General features: G+C 40.8%; 1 protein-coding gene across 1 annotated transcript in view; it reads right to left on the reverse strand.

Annotated features, from left to right (window-relative positions):
• Positions 1 to 15895, reverse strand: part of IQGAP1 (IQ motif containing GTPase activating protein 1) — a 100318-nt gene that overhangs the window by 26457 nt on the left and 57966 nt on the right. Inside the window, exons 14-19 of the mRNA XM_068558234.1 lie at positions 14321 to 14445; positions 12125 to 12288; positions 5224 to 5314; positions 4885 to 5052; positions 4033 to 4175; positions 691 to 861 (exon numbers count right to left, since the gene is read on the reverse strand). Of these exons, the coding sequence (XP_068414335.1) occupies positions 691 to 861; positions 4033 to 4175; positions 4885 to 5052; positions 5224 to 5314; positions 12125 to 12288; positions 14321 to 14445 (862 nt within the window). The remainder of the gene's footprint in view (positions 1 to 690; positions 862 to 4032; positions 4176 to 4884; positions 5053 to 5223; positions 5315 to 12124; positions 12289 to 14320; positions 14446 to 15895) is intronic.

Consider the following 15895-nt stretch of genomic DNA (forward strand, 5'->3'; position numbering starts at 1 on the left):
AACCATCAAACATTACATGCGACGCATTATTTCCCAAGGGTCAGAGGAAGTTAAAAGATTTTGTCTTGAGATACCATCCAAGTGCAATTCATGATGCAGCTTTAAAAAGGATCATGTCCACCAGTGACAGGGGAAGGGGAGCCTGGGCTGTACCTCCACCAGCAGAGCACACTGGCTAACTTCCACCTCCCTGATGTGAGCACAGCACTTCACACCTTAAAGTGAATCTGCACAGATGCTCTCATAGGCTCCTTACAACAAATCAGGTGAGGAAGGTAAGATAAATATTAGTATCCCCATTTATAGATGAGAAGAGGTTTACCACTACCTGGCAGTGCTGAAGCCATAATTCCTAACCCAGAATTCTTTCTGTGACATTGTGCTTCCCTGTCATTGAAGCAAAATCGCAGTTGCTTCTCTCAATATTCAAATCTGACACAAAGGAACAGTCTTAGAAGACAATGAGGTGCCCAAGAAGAACTGCCACTGAGCTGCACAACTCACCACACTAAACAGCATTGAGCACACGTTAATTCCAATGGTAGTAGAGGAAGTGTTTGTCAGAAGAAGGACAAGACTAAGAGGTCAGAAGACAGAGGACACACTCAGACATTCGATCGTAGGAGCTGACTGTTTATTACCCCTGCTCTAGAAGCCCACTTGCTGTCTGTATAATAGCCTCTGAAATACCTGAATGCAGGTGATGGCAGGGATTTGTTTCTTTAGGAAATTCATCCTGGATCGGAATTCCTGCCGAACTAAGTATCCCCTGCAGCAAGCCTGCAGCTTGGTGATCAAGCTTTCGTTGGCCAGCCAAAGCTGTTCTCGGTTATATGCAGCAGTCACCCCAGAGATGGAACTCTGAAAAAGCAATGGTCACGTGAGAAGACAAACATAGGTGAGAATGGACACAAATTTTACATAGTATCACACAAACTAATGCTCAAGGCTTTCCAAGGCTATACTAGATCTTTAGCCAAGAAATGGGAATGCAGACTTCAGATCTATTTTTCAAGGCCAAGTTGTCCTCACATCCCCCCAAAAAGTCATAAACAAAAACTTCACCTTCTTTTACCTCATATGTTATTTCCTTTACTCACCTACCTAACACTGGCTGTGCCAGGAACTGTGCTTGCTGATCTGGGGTCATTGCTGACAAGAAGACAGAGTGACAGGTGACAACACCAAGGCCCAGAGCCCCTGGAATGACACAGAGGAGGGCCCTGCAGGGGAGTGGACAGACTACAAATGGTCTTGAGAAGTAGCCTAGAGTGTCTGAACTGTTACTACAAGCACTGGAGAACCAGCAAACTTTCAAACAGGAATAAAACCATCGGATTTATTTTTAGAAAAGCAGCACTGTTAGCAGAGTAGCTGACAGATTAGCCTGAGTGGGTGAATTAGAATGCTGTTACCGTATAATCCAAGTGGGAGAGGACCTGGCTTGAATGAGGGCAGGAGTGGTGAGAATGGTTAGTGAGAACACCTGGTTACCCAACTAATATCCATGGTATATGAACATACCATATATCCCCCGTCCTTGGTATCAGAGCCTTGATTTTTTTTTTCCCCTGGGCAACAACGTGTGCAGTTAAAGACTGCACTAAATTCTGGAAAGCACTGATCTAGGTTACATATTAGAATAATCCAAAAAATGAGAGGAGGTGGAGTACAAGGTCTGCAAAGAACTGGGAGAGAATAAAATCAAGAGACAAGATAAATGATAAGTTTGGGAAAAGAGACTTCTCTTTTGGGAAAAGAAAATGATGAAGGATTCAGTGAAAATCCAGATTCACTGAAAGGGAGGAAAGTGGAGAGTGGGAGAACCAATTTGATGGTCACTATTTTTTGTTTTGTTTTGTTTTCAGGGAGGAGGAGGTTAGGTAATGTGCTGAAGTGAGGTAACATCACTCCTCTGTTTAAAATTCTTAGGTCCAGGGCTTCCCTGGTGGCACAGTGGTTAAGAATCCGCCTGCCGATGCAGAGGACACGGGTTCGAGCCCTAGTCCGGGAAGATCCCACATGCTGTTGGAGCAACTAAGCCTGTGCGCCACAACTACTGAGCCTGCACTCTAGAGCCCGTGAGCCACAACTACTGAGCCCACGCGCCTAGAGCCCATGCTCCACAAGAGAAGCCACTGCACCGCAACGAAGAGTAGCCCCCGCTCACTGCAACTAGAAAAAGCCTGCGCACAGCAACGAGGACCCGATGCAGCCAAAAATAAATAAATTAGAAAAAAAACTTAGGTCCATACACAAAACACTAAGTAGGAGTGTCTCTGTGGAGGTTAGTAAGATTCTCAAAGGTGTACACGACCCAAAAAGAGTTAAAAATCACTCTGCTGGAAGATCACCCTGGCTTCCTTCACGTGGCCCGTCAGGTCCTTGCCTCTCTTCTCTGCCTCCTCCACTTCGCATGCCAGTCAAAGGACCACTCGTCCTCCCTGAAATGGCCCATGTTCCTCCAGTCCTTGATGTCCTTCCCCACACTGTCCTTTCTGTCCAGAATAGACTTCCCTCTGTTTCTCATCTGCTAAAATGTTATCTATGCTGTCTTTTTCCAGGATAGAATTAACTGCTTCCTTAACATTTCCTCTATTTTACTGTTATTAGAGGATCTATTTCTCTCTGCCTTACGTTGCAGTACTCAGTTCTGTGCCTGCTGTTTTTACCACAATATTGTTAATAACTGGAAGGTAGAGACTCTGATACATCTTTATAGCCTCTCAACGCCCAACATAGAGTTCAATGAGCTTAGTTAAATTTAACCACCTGTGAAACCATTAGCAGTGAAGGTGAAACACTGGGAAGGTAAGAGACTATAATTTCCCTCAGAGGAGAACTTTAATAAACACAAGATAGAAACTCATTCCTCTGATAGGTGAGTTCTGAAGAAAGGGACTATTTCAGTTTTTACATATGTGAACATTCCATTTTTTTCTACATAGGATTTGGGAATAACTGTCCAATGGAAGTAGATAACCTTTTAAAAGTCCTTTACTGTCCCTTCTCACTAGGAATCTTTGTGCGTATTAATCATGTGTCTAATCATGACCCACAGGAGCTCACTGAACAACTTCCCTCAATATATTTCCCTCTCCTTTCACATACATTAGACAACTCCAGTTTGATAACCACGAGTTCAGCACCAGGTAACGTTGGAAGTGCTCAATAGCCCGTCAAGGACAAAGTAAGTGACCATTACATACAAGGGCTGCAAACTTAGTAGCTCACCTTAAAAACTAGCAGTGGGCATAAGGTAAGTACACACACGACTGAAACAAATCCAAGTTGGTTAAATTCTAAATGAATACAGAGACTATGGGGGGGGGGCTTGAAATGAAGATGGAGACGGGAAGGAAAAGGAATTTTAATAAGAGTCGTAGAGGAGGTGACACTTGAGATGGGTGTGCCTGGAAGGATAAAATTTTGACAGATGTAGATGGCAGGGGAGGGACATCTCACGACAGCAGGAACTTTGTTTCGTTCATGACTATATCTCCAGTGTTTAGAAGAGTGTCTGGTACACATAGGAGGTATTCAGGAACTGCTGAATGAGGAAATTCTAGTAAGAGTGAACAGCATAAGCAAAGACACAGGATGGGAAAGAAGCACTTTAAAAGCTGCTACAAGAAAAACTGCTAACTTTATGTGAAAGTGCAGGTTATATTCTAATATAGTATAGTTGGAATCTGTGGAATAGTCAGAAGAGATTAAAAATGTACATTGGGAAAGATTAAGAGTAGTTGCATTTAATGAGAAGTCAGAGCAACTTTTTTTGTTCTTTGCTGGATCATCCAGTTTTCTTTAAAAAGCACACAACTCATCTGACTTAATTCTATAATCCAGATGTTTTACTAATTTAGGCCTTAAGCACTCCCACTGGAAAAATTACTCTAAAGTAGTTTGTTATGTAGCCTTAATTTTAGTCTAGGGCTTCTGACCACATGCCCTGTTCCTCCGAAGTAATATTACCTCTAAAATACAGGTACTTTCTCTCAGCTTCTTCTTTTGTGAAGAAATGTGACCTACCTGGATCTCCTCCCGAGAAAGCTGCATAGAATTTTGCACAAAGTCGGGGGGTTCATCCCATCCTCCTTCCAGCGTCTCCAGATTGTGGTAATAATAATAGCCACCTTTCACCCAGTGCTTCACCCACTTGCTGTTATAATCTCCTGGCAGAAAATAAAGGAAAGATGAAAGAAACCCAGAGCCACACTTCCCACATTCACATGTCTAATACCACAGGATTGTTCTGGTAAGGGTTAACAAGCTGAATGAAGACCATTCCAAAACCTGTCCCTGGGTTTATGAGAGTAGAGAGCGATCCTAAGTCCCTCTTAAATTATGACTTTGTAATGTCTCACTTAGCTCATTCATATCCACAGTATAAAAAGAAAATACCTATGAAGTCCAAACGGGGAAATCAACCTTGACTGCCTCTGTTCCTTCCGAGGCCTATACCTAAGTAAGACCTTGTGTGTCAGAAAACTATTCTGATAAAACACGTGCAGCCATTCAGCCTCTCTAGTTAATTTTAAAAAATGGGCCATGAAACGGGATGAAAAATCTTATCTTTATTTCCCTCTTTTTGCGAATAAACTACTTTTAAATATCTACAGGCTTAGGTAATCAGAACTACTAACACCCTATGAAAGATAAACGTTTTCAGAAAACTGACCTTTTTATTAACACAGCCACCCTCAAGAGGAAGAAAAAGAATATTTTCAAAAATAGGAATATTATCTCCTTGGGTCTTTAAAATAAGCCTAATACTGTATTCTGAAGTACCTTTCCCTATAGCTTGTCCCTTTGCTCTTCATCTGCCCTATGATATTTTCAAGTTCTTACTTTCAGGGCACATATCTATTTACCCAAACTCACCTGCTGCCAGTTTTTTCTTCTTGGCTTCAGCAAGGTCACTCTGGTAAGTTTCACCACATTCAGGGATGACGCCATACAAGCCGACATCAGGGGAACGAAGGGCACTCAGTGTTTTTCCAACATCGCCATTCTCCACTGCTTCATTAATGGCAAAGATTCCTAAGGCAACTATCCCAGAAGAGAATTGTTACTGGAATAGTATAAAAGGTGTCTAGATTCACCTACTAGCAAACTGTTCCCCCTACATCTTTCTATCTTGGTCAAGCTGAGTTCTAAGATACGGAGCACCTCACCACCCCCACTTTCCACCAGAGTAGAAATGAAACAACTGATACATACACCTCTGTGCTTCTTGGGTGTCTTTGTTGGACTGCCAGATTCCACCTTGAATTTCATCCAACCATAACACAGCTGACTCATCCTGGGTTTCCTACAAACCATTAAAAGCAAAACAATACTAGAGTCATCAAATCAGGGTACATGTCATGATGGCGGCTTCTGAGACTCAATTAGAGATAGAGGAAAAAGTTTCCAACATACAAGACACATGGAATAGTCAACTGGAAGAAGCCAGGCACCAAAAAACTGGTAAAGGGTTACAAGAGAAATATCACAGATGTAGGTGATGGATGTAAGAAGATGGATTCAAGTTGTTCAGGAGGACAAGAGCTGCTAGAAGGGGCAAAAGGTCCCAACTGGGAAGGGGCCCAGGGACTTAAATACTGTGACAAGCACCATGACATGAAGTACTTTTTAGAAAGCCTCCTTTGCCAACAATATTCAGAGGGAATTAATATTCTCTATGACTACTGTTTTTAGGACTATCTAGACATTATCACATGTGAAGCCAGCAGTCACTATAGGCAATTTAACCTTATCACCAGCTTATACTCTAAAACTTGAAAGTTTTATCAGTTGTTGGAAACTTAAAAACACATTTTCACACAGAAACATAATAAATGGTGATTAGTTTTCTCAGCATGGCCAACAAAAGTCTCTCTAGTCCATAGTGTAGTTTGAGATGAATACTAGGGACAGAGGTGAAATAGAAGTGGAGTCTTTTTCTCCTTCTAGACAAGGCACCTCAGGTTTTAAAGTGTCCAGGTTGAGAGTCATGTTTGAGGCAATCCTGACAGACCCAAAAAAAGTAACTGTTCATGAGGCTTGAGCTAATAGCAACTGGGATAAATAGTAGCTCAAAAATCCATCGAGACTGCCTGATGTAAATATAATTTGCCAAGGCACCAGTGAGGCGGCTGGGATCAGTAACTATAACTGTGTTGCCAGGTGAGGCAGGGTCTGGGCTGTGGGGCAAAATGGAAAGTTTCACTGCCTTCTGCAGGCCCAGCAGTTGAAGTGCAAAACCTTCGAGGAGGCTTGGTTTTCCTCCTGCGTTACTGGGGAGAGATACACAATATTTCACTTAGCAGAGCCAAGCAGTCACAAACCCCTGAAATTTATAAAGTGCCTTGGTGACAGGGTAAGGCCAAAGGAAGGCATCTGAGATCGAAAACTTTCTCTCTAATTCAGAGTTTTAGAAAGATCATTTAACTTACAGTCATAAGAGGCACCGTCCCAATTTAAGAAGCTCATAGTCTTGGTAAAGGAAAAGAGTAACCCGATAAATAGAATGCAAGAACAAGTCACCTAATAGCTGCAGAACTTAGCACTTTCCTACCACTGGTCAGCTTCTGTTACTGAAAATAGAAAATGGCCACACACAATTCCCTAGAGTCATACGAATAAATACTGGCAATGCTAAGCAACAGTTTCAATATGAGACGATACAATGAGTCAGCAACAACTTAAACTGAGAAGTCATAAGCTAGACAGCTGAAGGTGCAGTCTCCAAGAGAAGTGGCATAAAAACCCTTGCACCCCCAAAGCAAGTATTTCCACAGAACCAGGCCACTTCTGGCTCAGTTTTAGGCTAATGCACGCGTCAGCCGGCTCTGAGCAGAGTCTACTGTAAGCAAAGCTTGGGGGCTTGGCACACCTTTCTTGCATCCAGAGAATGGCGCAGCTTATCATGATTTCTGACCATTCAGAGTTTTGTCTTCTCTGCCCCGGGCAGACTAAAGCAGAAGGATTAAAACAAACACTTACATACTGAAGGAGGCAAGATCGGGGACATACACCAGCTCATCCCAGTGTGAGGAAAGAACAGGCTCTCTCTGCTCCAATTAGATCGAATAAGATGACAAAACCCAACATCCTCCTGTTAAAGTTTGCTCTAAAGATTAACTCAAATCACTCAGTAGAGAGTTAAAACCCTGAACGAGATATTGTGGAGAATATTGAGATAAAATAGATTTAATGTGAAAATGCTATATAAAGTATAAGGAAATAACATCCCCTAACAACTCTGACTGACACTTAGAAGCACACTGACTGCATTTTAGAAGAGGTAAAGAGATAGGGACCAGAGATAAGAATCAAACGAGTGGGCAATGACTGGAGGTAAAAGAGGTGGAGAAGCCACAAGATACGGCGAAAATAAAGGGAAAAGAGATGAAAGGATGGCTACCGTACATATATGTGTGTATATATACGGAAAGCACAAACACACACACTTGCAAAGGGCACTTCTCACCCCTTAAAACCTCCTTAAAAGTCTCTCCTATTATATGTGGCATGGATGCATGTGTCATGATTGATAAAATATTACACATATGTATTGATAATATATATGTAACATATTATAGATACATATATGTGTAATATAAATGTAATGTTTTATCTCTCATCACATATGTAAACTATGCTATATATACATATAAACCACTCCATACCTACCATATACACATGTAAACACACATACATGAATCTATACAACATATTTATCAACACAAGCACTGATCAATCAGAGTGAAGCAGAGATCTTATGGCCCCTTGCTGGTTTAGGTATTAATCCTCTAGTTGCTCATAGCGGAAGTTCAGGGAAAGAGCTAGAACTGGTGGTGGAACACATTTGGGAGGCCTGGGACAGGAGCAACGTACCAAACAAAAGTACTCAATATTCTAACAACTGGTACAGCCATGTCAGTGCACACCAGCTGATTTTTAGCTACATTCATGTATGCCTGTCGGTCTACACTCAGACTGTGGAGTGGGGAAGGAGAAGCCAGACTTAAAAATCATTCATATTTGTAATTATAAAATGAGTTCCTTGAGAATTCCTGATATCTGTGTCTTGGCATTCAAACAATACTACCCAGTGACCAGTAATCTACTTTTAGCAAGTATTCCAAAGGCACTAAATTTAAATGAAGAGAGAACTGACAATGGTGAAAACAGTAGAGGAAGGACCTCTGAATATCCCCTCCTACATAAAAGCAACAAAAACACTGACAAAAGTCATCAGAATCAACTTTTTCAAAACTATAGAAATTAACCAAAGGCTTGCAGCAATCAGAGTTTATTCAAGAAGAACAGTTGGCTCTCAGTAACAACAGTGAGGTCTATGGCGCTTAAATTGCCCTATTCCCATTTGTGCTCTGCCCACCCCCCTCCGCCCCCACCCCATACACACCTACCTCCTTCAAAGCCCTATCTATTCCCACAGAACTGTCATTAGTTGACATGTTAGGTAGTTCCCTGGAAGACCACAGCTAGGCTGTCTTTATCTGACCTGACTTAGAGCTTGCCCAGTGCAAACAGCCTTTTCTCCAGGGGTATTTGTCCAAAACAGTAAGAGGTAATTGCTTCACATCACAGATGCCTGGGGCAGTGGGTAAAACTTAGGCAAATAATAGGTTAACCAAAAAGCTTAAAAGGAAAAGCTAGAGAATGAGATGTCCACAGAGAGCTTTGAAAAGCTCTGACAAATTCCTGGGATGGGAATCTAGAAGGTCATAGTGCATTATGGGCTATGCACATGCTCAGAAGAGATCTGATAAGGCTGTAAGCTCTGACCTCTGGCTGACCTTGAGGCTCTGGGCAAGCATGAAGTGAAGGGTAAAGCAAAATTGTAAACTGCCTGGCTGTGAGTCGAGGGCATGCCCCAACACACACAAAGGCCCTCAGCAAAGGCTGGGAGCTTTATTGGTTCTAGGCATTTAAGGAAATTTCTGACTAATCATTAGCTGACCACTAGCTAACCAAGCAGAGACTTCAGTGGACACACATGACAAAGAATACAGACTTGAAAAAACTGAAAATCACTAAACAAACAGGGACAACCATAAACCCTGAGGAGGGGGTAGAATCTGATTTCCAAAGTTGCCCCATTATTAAAATGTCCAGCTTTCAACCAAAAACTACAAGACATGCAAAGAAACAAGAAAGCATGGTCCAAACAGGAAAAAAAACAGACAACAGAAACTGTCCAAATTGAACTTAGTAGACAAAGACTTAAATCAGCTATCTTAAGTACGTTCAAAGAACTAAAGGAAACCATATCTAAAGAACTAAAGGAAAGTATGAGAACAATGTCTCACCAAATAGAGAATATACATTTTTTAAAAAAGAACCAGATTAAATTATGGAGTTGAAAAATACAATAACCGAAATGAAAAATTCACTAGAGGGATTCAGCAGATTTGAGTAAAGAGAAGATATATGCATAATGGAATTCCCTAAAGGCAAAGAGAAAGAGGCAGTTTACTTGAAGAAAATCTGAACAGACCTATAACAAATATAGAGATAGAATCAGTAATCAAAACATATCCCACAAAAACAAAAACAAAAATTCACCATATGGCTTCATTGGTGAATTCTACCAAATGTTTAAAGAACTAATATCAATCCTCTACAAACTCTTCTAAAACATAAAAGAGGAAGGAACACTTCCCAATTCATTCTATGATACCAAAACCAGACAGAAAGATATTACAAGAAAAACAGATCAAATTTAAATTAAGATCTTTCGCTTGCTAAATTTGGAACTCAGATGATTATTTTTAAAACTACTCCCAAGAGGAACTTAAAAGCTGAGCTCAGGCTTAAAAAAAGACAATTACACCTAAAGTATAGTCTACCCATCTGAGCATGGCAGTGTTAAGCACATTTTCCCCTAACTCTCCCCTTCCTCTGCCTTTGATGAACTCTGAAAAGTTATTCCACAGCAAAAGGAAATGCTTCAAACTCTAGTCACATCCTCTAAAAGTTTAACTCCTATGACCCGAACAAAAGGAGCAGTAAGGCCCATCACATGAGTGAGAGCTGGTACAAATTATATCCTCAATCTACTTTCCTTTTTTAGACATGGACTCAGACCTAGCTTATTCTTTCAAAACCCATTCCTCTGTCAGTTGGATCGGATATATACGACTCTTTTTGGACTAATAAGGCAGGAAAAAATAACACTACCACCACTGGCCTACACAGAATCATTGCATCCAGGCCCCAGGTTAGAGATTCTGAATTAGCAAAAATAGAATTAAAGCTTAGGAATCTGTATTTTTAAAATGACTTTTCAAGCGTTCTAGTCATCAGTCAAGTTTGGGAAGCTCTGATCCAATAAACTGATATCAAAAACAGACCTCTATTTACAGCTTCCCTACAGCCAACTGCTTCTCACTTGAGTAAGTAAAACCAGTTAATGCCTTTGTCTCCTCGTTACAAAATGGGGGTTGTGATTCAACCTTCACCACAGGATCAACTGACATGCATAGCAATGACCCTCTTAAAAGGAACCTGGTACTTGCTACACTTATATGTTTAGGACACGGTAATGTCAACTACTCTCATGACAATGGAATCAAAGGAGATCTATCAACATTATATTATCCACAGCTCCTCCCCCACAACCCAAACTTCTAGAGCCCACAAGGCTGTCGGTGTACAATAGCTCCCTTAACACAAAAGCCCTGATCTGTTTTACTACTTTTGGCTTCCCAGAAGGAATGTGACCCCCTGAATTAAGAATTTCTTTTAGCTCTTCTGCTTGCTGCAAGAACCTCACCATAGGGATCTTCTAAGTCAGAAAAGAAAACTGTGGTCCTCCTTATCCAATTGTTGTTAGTTAGGAAGAACTTAAAAGGAGATGAATCACAATTCCGAAAAACAGATGGTCATTATGCTTTCATCACAGAACAAATATCTGAGGGCCTACTAAACACATGGCAACTTCCTATTCAGCAAGAGGACTAAAAAAGGAGTAAATCTTGTCCATTTCCTCAACAAACTAGCTGAGAGGCAAGACAAACTTTTTAAAAGATGGGTTTGTATTACAATTACTTTGGAGAACAGATTCATAGCAGCATTATCCCTAATAGCCACAAAGTGGAAACATGACCATCGACTCATGAATAGATAAATAAAATGTGGTACAGCCATACAATGGAATATTATTCAACAATAAAAAGAAAATACTAATACATGCTACAGCTTGGATAAACCAAGCTAAGAGAAAGAAGCCAGTCACAAAGGACCACACATTGTATGATTCCATTTATATGAAATGTCCAGAATAGACAAATCCATAGACAGAAAGCAGACTGATGGTTAGCTAGGACTGGAGAGATTGAGAGAAATGAGGGGTGACTACCTACAGGTACCAGGTTTCTTTTGGGGGTGATGAAAATGTTCTAAAATTGCTTGTGGTGATGGTTGCACAATTCTGTGAATAGACGAAAAACCACTGAATTGTACACTTCAAAACAGTGAGCTGTATGGTATGTGAATTATATCTCAATAAAGCCATTATTTAAATTTTAAAAAAAGAAACTTTATGGCATTACCTACTAAAGCTTAACATATGTATTCCCTATGACCCAAAAATTCCACTTCCAAATGTATACCTAATAGAAATGCATACATATATTTACCAAAAGACATGTACTAGAATAAATCAGGATAGTGGTTACCACTGTGCTGGGGGGCGGGGAGGCCGGAGGTGAATAAGGATGTAAGGGGATATAAGGGGGTTTCTGTTAATGCTTTTTATAATCCGAGCACCAATTACATAGGTATGCTCACTTCTGAACATTTATACAACTGTATACTTAAATAACTGACACATTTTTCTGGATCTTATATTTCAACAGAGAATTTCTTTAAAGAGACATAAGAGATGTGTCTACAACCATAACAACAAAGAACAACAAAAAAACCAAATGTGTAAAATAGCTTAAGCTTCTGGAAGGCAGAGTCTATGACTCTTACATAGTGTGTCCCTCCAGTGCTCTGAATCTAAGGGTGCCCAGGAAATAGTCATTGAGGGAACACCCCACCTCTATCTCCGTTCTAGGAGGGATGAAGTTCTCGGAACAAAAAGGAACAATTTAGTGCCACTCACCTGGGCTTTCTCTCTCTTTGCTCTGATCAGCGTGTCTTGGTAATGCTGGGCCACTTCTGCAAGGACCCCCTCGAGTTTAGCTGCAGGAATCTGCAGGGCCTGCAGAGTCTTTTGGGCATCACCTTCATCCAGGGCTTCGTTAATTAAACCAATGGCTAAAATCCCTAAATATGAATGGACAAAAGGTTAATTTTTTAGATTAAGAAATTGTATAAATAAATCAGTCTTTAAACATGCTAAGTGACCATAAATCCTCTATCCTAGAATTACCATGATTCAAACTACAATTTGTCATCCATAATATTAAACGGCATTTAAATCTTTTTCCTTTAAATTTAGTGGTTTTTTTCATCTAAGTAAACTCCCTTGAAGTTCCATATTCCTATTGAAATATTCCTATTGAAATATCCATATTCCTATTGAAATCTCAAGTCCTTTTGTTTTATTTTTACTTGCTCTAACTTAAGAGTGATGAGGATTTTGATGAAACTGGCTTTATAAAGGATAGCTTTCAAGTATACTCCAATGTGTGATCAAAACCATTCTTGACTCACAAAAAGTCAAGAGTTCAAGGGATCTTAAAAGTCACCTAGTGGGACTTCCCTGGTGGCGCAGTGGTTAAGAATCCGCCTGCCAATGCAGGGGACACGGGTTCAAACCCTGGTCCAGGAAGATCCCACATGCTGCAGAGCAATTAAGCCCCTGCGCCACAACTACTGAGCCCGCGTGCCACAAATACTGAAGCCCGTGCCCCTAGAGCCCATGCTCTGTGATAAGAGAAGCCACCGCAGTGAGAAGCCCACACACCACAACGAAGAGTAGCCCCCCCTCGCTGCAACTAGAGAAAGCCCGCACACAGCAACGAAGAACCAACGCAGCCAAAAAAAGAAATAAATTAAATAAATAAATAAATTAAAAAAAGTCACCTAGTTCAACATTTTTATAGAAAAAAAAAGATGAGCCTTAGGAATCTCCTCTCCAACACCACACAGCAAACAAGTAAGAAACGGAGAATCAAAGCTCAGGGCCTCCTACTCCAAGGCAAAGCTCTTCCCACTAAATCACTGAATATTTCTCACAGGAAACACTAATTAAAACTAGAAATATTCACTCCTCAGGTATCTCAGCCAACTGGACTACTTTTGTAAAGACTCTGTTGTATAATAAAAAATTTGGCTGGTCTTTGTCCCTGGTTTCTGGAAAGGAGGCTCTAAACCCTTGGAATTTCCCAAATGACAGGAGTATCTTCATTATCCATAGTGGGCCCCTAGGACCACACCTGAGTTTATGCCAACCAGGTGACTCCTGGTGCGCCCCTAGAAACTTTTGGGATAGGGGCTGGTCATGCTGGAAAGACCAACCATGTGATTAGAAGATTGGGGATTTGAGCCATGTGATCTCAGAATATCAGCCCAGCTATTCCAGGGAGGAGAGGCAGACTGGAAATTGAATTCAATTACTTGGCCAATAGTTGGCCATAATTCAATCAATTATTTGTATGTAACGAAGCCCCAATAAAAACTCTGGATATCCAAAGCTCAGGTGAGCTTCCCTGGTTGTGATACTCATCAATGGGCTGGGAGGGCAACACACCCTGAGGATACAAAAGCCTCGAATTTGGGACCCTACCAGACATTGCCCTACTGGTCTCTTCTTTTGACTCATCCTGATTTGTATTCTTTACAATAAAACTATAACCATAAGTATAGTGCTTTCCTGAGTTCTGTGAGTCATTCTAGCCAATTACTGAACCTGAGGAGATAGAGGGGACCCCTGAATATATAGCCAGTTTTTCAGAAGTGTGGTGACCTGGGAACTCCAGAGATTAAGGCTGGTGTCTGAAGTGAGAGAAGTCTTGGGGAGGACTGTGCCCTCAATCTGTGCAATATGACCTAACTCCAGGTAGTTAGTGTCAGAACCACTTCTTATAATAGCATTTAAAAATAACAGATCATGTTCAATTCACCTCCTGAAAATTTTAGTTCTTATTACATACTTATCTAATTATAGCAGTTGCCTGGTGTTTTGAAAACAATATACAACTGTAGCTTTTTGAGACAGATAAAGAGATAGATTTTTTTTTTTTTTTTCCAATTTCCAAAAATCCTCCCGGGAGTAGTGTTTAGAACCAGCTCATGGAATCACATTATCTGTAACTGTGACATTATCTGGGGGGATGGGAAGTAGATTACTCACTCTCATGTTCCTCCTGCACCACAAGATTCACATGGTCCACACAAGCTTGGATGTCATTCCACGTAATAAATTCATTATTCTCTGCATGTGCTTGAGCTTTCAGTTTCATCAGCTCATCGAGATATCTGCCCCATTCCCCCAACAAAAGAGACAATGAAGTGCAACATAAGAAAAGGGACCTTCAGGATTATTTTGGTTGACAGGAATGAGAAGACATGGGGGCAAAGGATCCAAGGAATAGAGACAGCTAAGGAACCCCAACAGCTTGAAGTATTCTAGAGGTCAGCTTTGGGACTGAGGAGCTTCCTTGAGCAGTGTAAAAATGCAAGGATATCACTTATTCTTAACGGCCTATTTATATTACATGTTCTAAATTCCAAGTAAGACCAACTCTGGAATCAGAGGCAGCAGCTCAAGCAATCCCTCTAAAGACAAGGAAACAAGGCCATACACCAGCTAACAAACACAGAAGGAATGACAGATCAACAAATCACCATTCAGCAACTTTTACTGAAAGTATATGGATTTAGGCAAGGATTATCAATTGGGGTTAAAAATATTAGATGAATGGTTAATGGGGAACTGGACATTTTGATGGTGCAAACGGTACAAAAAAAGATTATGTTCTGGGGCTTCCCTGGTGGTGCAGTGGTTGAGAATCAGCCTGCCAATGCAGTGGACACGGGTTCGACCCCTGGTCCGGGAAGATCCCACATGCCGCGGAGCAACTAAGCCTGTGTGCCACAACTACTGAGCCTGCGCTCTAGAGCCTGCGAGCCATAGCTACTGAAGCCCGCAGGCCTAGAGCCCGTGCTCCGCAACAAGAGAAGCCACCTCAAAGAGGAGCCTGTGCACCGCAACGAAGAGTAGCCCCCGCTCGCCACAACTAGAGAAAAGCCCACATGCAGCAACGAAGACCCGATGCAGCCAAAAAAAGTTACATTTAAAGAAAAAAAAAGATTATGTTCTGGTGATAAGGGAGAAAAATAAATATGCAATGGAGGGATTAGATGACTCCCTAATCAAGGATCAGTCTTAGTATCTCTAATGGTGGGGATAAGCAGATTTTATATGCCTCTTGATATGAGAAAATACGAAACACACGTCGCCAAAAATATTTAATTGAATCTTGACAAGACTTTAGACCTAATTTACAATTTACAGGAATAAACCAAATATTAGGAAGCAACCAGAACTGAATATGGGACATTTTATAGGACAACTGGCCCCATCTCTTTAATAAGTCAGTGTCATAAAGAAAGGGACAATGCTAGATTAAAAGATACCAAAGGGACACAATAATCAGATGTTAACATGTGGTCCTGGATTGGATCCTGGTTTGAACAAACCAGCTGAAAAAACAGTTTTGGAACAAGAAGTATGAAAATGGACTAGGTTTAGAAAGTATTAAAGAAGTACTGTTGATTTGTCAGGGTATAAGAGTGTTATTTTGGCTATATAATATCCTCATTGTTTTAAATAAGCATACTTATAAATTTAGGAGTGGAATGTTATGATATCTGTAATTTACTACAAAACCTTCAGCATAGTAAAGAATAAAATGTATCGAAATAG

The sequence above is a fragment of the Eschrichtius robustus genome, chromosome 1 (genome assembly GCF_028021215.1).
Source record: "Eschrichtius robustus isolate mEscRob2 chromosome 1, mEscRob2.pri, whole genome shotgun sequence".
Classification (NCBI taxonomy): Eukaryota; Metazoa; Chordata; class Mammalia; order Artiodactyla; family Eschrichtiidae; genus Eschrichtius; species Eschrichtius robustus.